General features: G+C 38.8%; 1 protein-coding gene across 1 annotated transcript; it reads left to right on the top strand.

Moving 5' to 3' along the window:
• Window positions 1–1,991: 1,991 nt before the first annotated feature.
• On the top strand, window positions 1,992–3,236 carry LOC122271964 (uncharacterized). Its single transcript, XM_043054799.1, has one exon. It carries the CDS (start codon window positions 1,992–1,994, stop codon window positions 3,234–3,236), a length of 1,245 nt encoding a protein of 414 aa, XP_042910733.1.
• Window positions 3,237–3,483: the final 247 nt, after the last annotated feature.

Genomic DNA, 3,483 nt, shown 5'->3' with positions numbered 1-3,483 from the left:
AGTTGCCATAGTCGCCTCATGCTGAAAATAGTTGCAAAAAATTGTATTTTAGTCGCCTGTGGCAACCCTGCCCATATCTTTCACCCAGTAGGCTAAAAAAAATATTGTTTCCTTTTAATGTTTCAGTAATAGTTCAGTTGTTCCCTTTCTCCATAAATCTGAAAAGAAAAAATCTGCAAAAGTCATCCATTGAAGCATTTGCTACCATGATGTTAATTTTCAGCTTTAATAAAATCAACAAATATTTAAAAAAAAAAAAAAAAACATGGATTTCAATTCGCAAATTAAGTCAGTAGAAAATAACGACAAACTCAATGCAAAATATCTCTAATAATTACAAGTGAGAGTGTAAGGTAAATTGATTACTTACAAGTGAACATCTATTTGCTTTATGCAAAAGCCACTGCTCCAGCTGCTGGACTTCAGCTTTTAAGGGTAGCTGAGGTGCTCCCCCTCCGGCATTGGCTCTCTTGAAGGAGCACCGGTGGATCTTTTGAGATCCTCCAACATCTCCTCCCCGTTCTGTTGGCTCAAGAGTATCTTGTTCAACATGGAGAAATGCTTCTTCTTAAATGCTGAAATAAAATAATTTGTTATAATTAAAATTCATGATTATGACAAATCTCATCTCTATATACATCGTAATTCTACAGTCCCTGGCCTAATTATTAGACACACTATAAAATTCAACTATCAGGTGATACTATACAGCCTTATTGTTTTTACGCAGCTTCAACCGGTTTGCAATTGTTTATGTCTGTGTATCAATTAGTTAACATTACAATGCAACACAATCAAAATAAATACAAATAAGCACAAAAAAAATCTACTGAATAAAAACTCATTATGTCGAAACTCATGTATGTTTAAATATACAAGTATTGCTTATATACTCGTGCAAAACTAGCAATTATTAAAACACTAAAGTGTGTCTAATAATTTGGTCCAATTATTATAATATACTAATGCAATACATGATAATAAATATTCTATATTTATATAATATATGGTATAATTTATTCAATCTTTGAATCTACATTATATATCGTCCAATGTAACAAATTAATACAGGAACATAAACAAGAGCAAACCGATTTTAGCCATGTAATAAGAATAAAGCTGTATAATATCAGGGGTCTGTCTAGGTTTTTCTGAGAGGTACCTATTTTGTGAAAAATGATATTAAAAAATCAACACAAAAATATGGATTTATCGTTTCTTAAGGGATACACAAATAAAATTTTAAGAAAAAGTATTTTGTGAAGCTACCATTTTTCCAAAAGTTGAATTTGTGAAGGTACCATACCGCTAAACGATTGTAAATTCGGCCTGGACAGACCCCTGAATATCACCTGGTGATTAAGATTTCACATAGAATCCTATAGTGCATGTAATAATTTGGCCTGGGACTGTTTATCTCACAAGTTATCACCCCTGAGGGGGTTTACCTTCTTTAGGTAAATACAGGGAGTCACGCCCCGGGGTACCCTAGTGATCTATCCTCCCTTCCGTTGCCTCTCCCTTTTCTCCTCCTTTCTCTTCCCCCTTGTCGTGGTTGCCGAATTTACTGGTAAAGGCTTTTTGTTTGTGTTCGATTACCACCCTGCTGTATCGAACCCAGATGGAAAGAGACCACCCGCGTGTTTGCCGTGCGTGGAGACCCGTGTCCCTGGAAAAGGGGATCCTAACAGTTGAGGGGCATCTTGGTACCCCAATACACTGCTTTGGCCCGTGCTTCAGGTAAACGGGAGGTGCATATTGGCCTGTATGCATCAACCGGCTAGTCACGACCGTCAACTGTTGACTAGGGTCAAGTCCGGGGTCACTTACTAGGCATCTCGTTAAGGGTGGAGGCTGCTTCAGGGGTGACTCGCGGACGTATAGCTATTGGTTAGCATCGGTGTCAGGTAACGAATTTTTGTTACTTGCATCCCCTTAGTAGGACTCCGTGGTGGGTGATGCCGCTGGTAGTAGAACTGTTTTTATTTTCTATGGCTGAAGATAGTACGGTGTTGAGTTCCGCACACCAATGCAAAAACAGCGGAACATTCTTAGCACCATGTGAATACGCTCGTTACTTTTTGATGAATCTGACAAACCCAAACGTACCTAATACCTCATTTACCCACGTATCTCCATTTCTGATACATAAGGCTCTTCTTTCCATTCTGGGAGAAGTTGCCTCAGTAAAAAAGCTACGCTCTGGTGACCTCTTAGTTGAAGTCTCCTCTGCAAAACAGGCAACTATTCTGTCAACATGCACCACCATGTGTTCATTTAATATAACAGTAACACCTCATAGATCTTTAAACACCTCTCGTGGCGTCATATCAGAAACAGAATTTATAAATGACACAGAAGACATGATATTAGATAACCTTCAATCTCAAAACGTTACATCTGTTAGAAGGATTAAGATTCGCAGGGATGGTAAACTCATCCCTACGAAGCACCTTATCCTCACTTTTGCGTCTGCTAAATTACCGACTGAAATTAAAATGGCTTGGATTAACTGCCCGGTTCGGCCTTATATCCCAAATCCTTTACGTTGTTACCAATGTCAAAGGTTTGGGCATTCGAAAACATCTTGCCGAGGTCGACCGGTGTGTGCCCATTGCTCTAGTACAGAGCATGAAGACACTTCTTGCGAGCTGCCACCTCTTTGTGTCAACTGCAAGGGTGATCACGCAGCTTACGCCAGAAGTTGTCCAAAATGGTCACAAGAAAAGGAAATTCAGTCAATTAAAGTATTACAAAACTTAACATTCAACGAAGCTCGCAGAATAGTTACGGCCCGCACTCCCCGTCCGGGTGTGTCCTATTCAGCAGCAGCTAAAACTTCATATCGCACAGTAAGTACGCAGACAGATTCCTCAATATCATCTACCCCACAACAAACAAAACAAAATCCAAAATTTAATTTTACCGGACCATCTACCTCTCACAGATCTGTATCCAAATCTCCACCTCCAAAAACATCTCGAATGACATCCCCAGAAAAGCCTCGTCCTGCTTTAAAGCAGCGTCCGAATATAAAGTTGCCACCTAGCCTAAAACCAGGTATTCCTAAAAAGAATAAAGACCCAAAATTCATACAAATCGCTAAAAAGTCCACTTCAGATATCTTGCAGAAGATGGACACAGAAATAACACTACATCCATCGGATGACGAATCGGTTTTCGACGACCCACCGATGGATGTTACGTCTAAATCAAAATTTAAATCCAAAAGTTAATGGCAAGTTCCATTATCTCTTGGAATTGTCGCAGTGTGCGAAATAAAATCTCAGACATCAGAGATATAATTTTTAAATATCAGCCATCATGTTTTTCATTCCAAGAAACTCATTTAACATCCTCTGATAATTTTAATGTTCATAATTATGCATGTTACCGAAACGACCATGACGCCGGTAGTAGACCTAATGGTGGTGTCGCGATTTTAACATCAACAAGTTTTCCATCAATTCGTCTTTCATTGTC

This window comes from Parasteatoda tepidariorum, unplaced genomic scaffold (assembly GCF_043381705.1).
Source record: "Parasteatoda tepidariorum isolate YZ-2023 unplaced genomic scaffold, CAS_Ptep_4.0 HiC_scaffold_732, whole genome shotgun sequence".
Taxonomy (NCBI): domain Eukaryota; kingdom Metazoa; phylum Arthropoda; class Arachnida; order Araneae; family Theridiidae; genus Parasteatoda; species Parasteatoda tepidariorum.
This window is presented reverse-complemented; position numbering and strand designations above follow the sequence as displayed.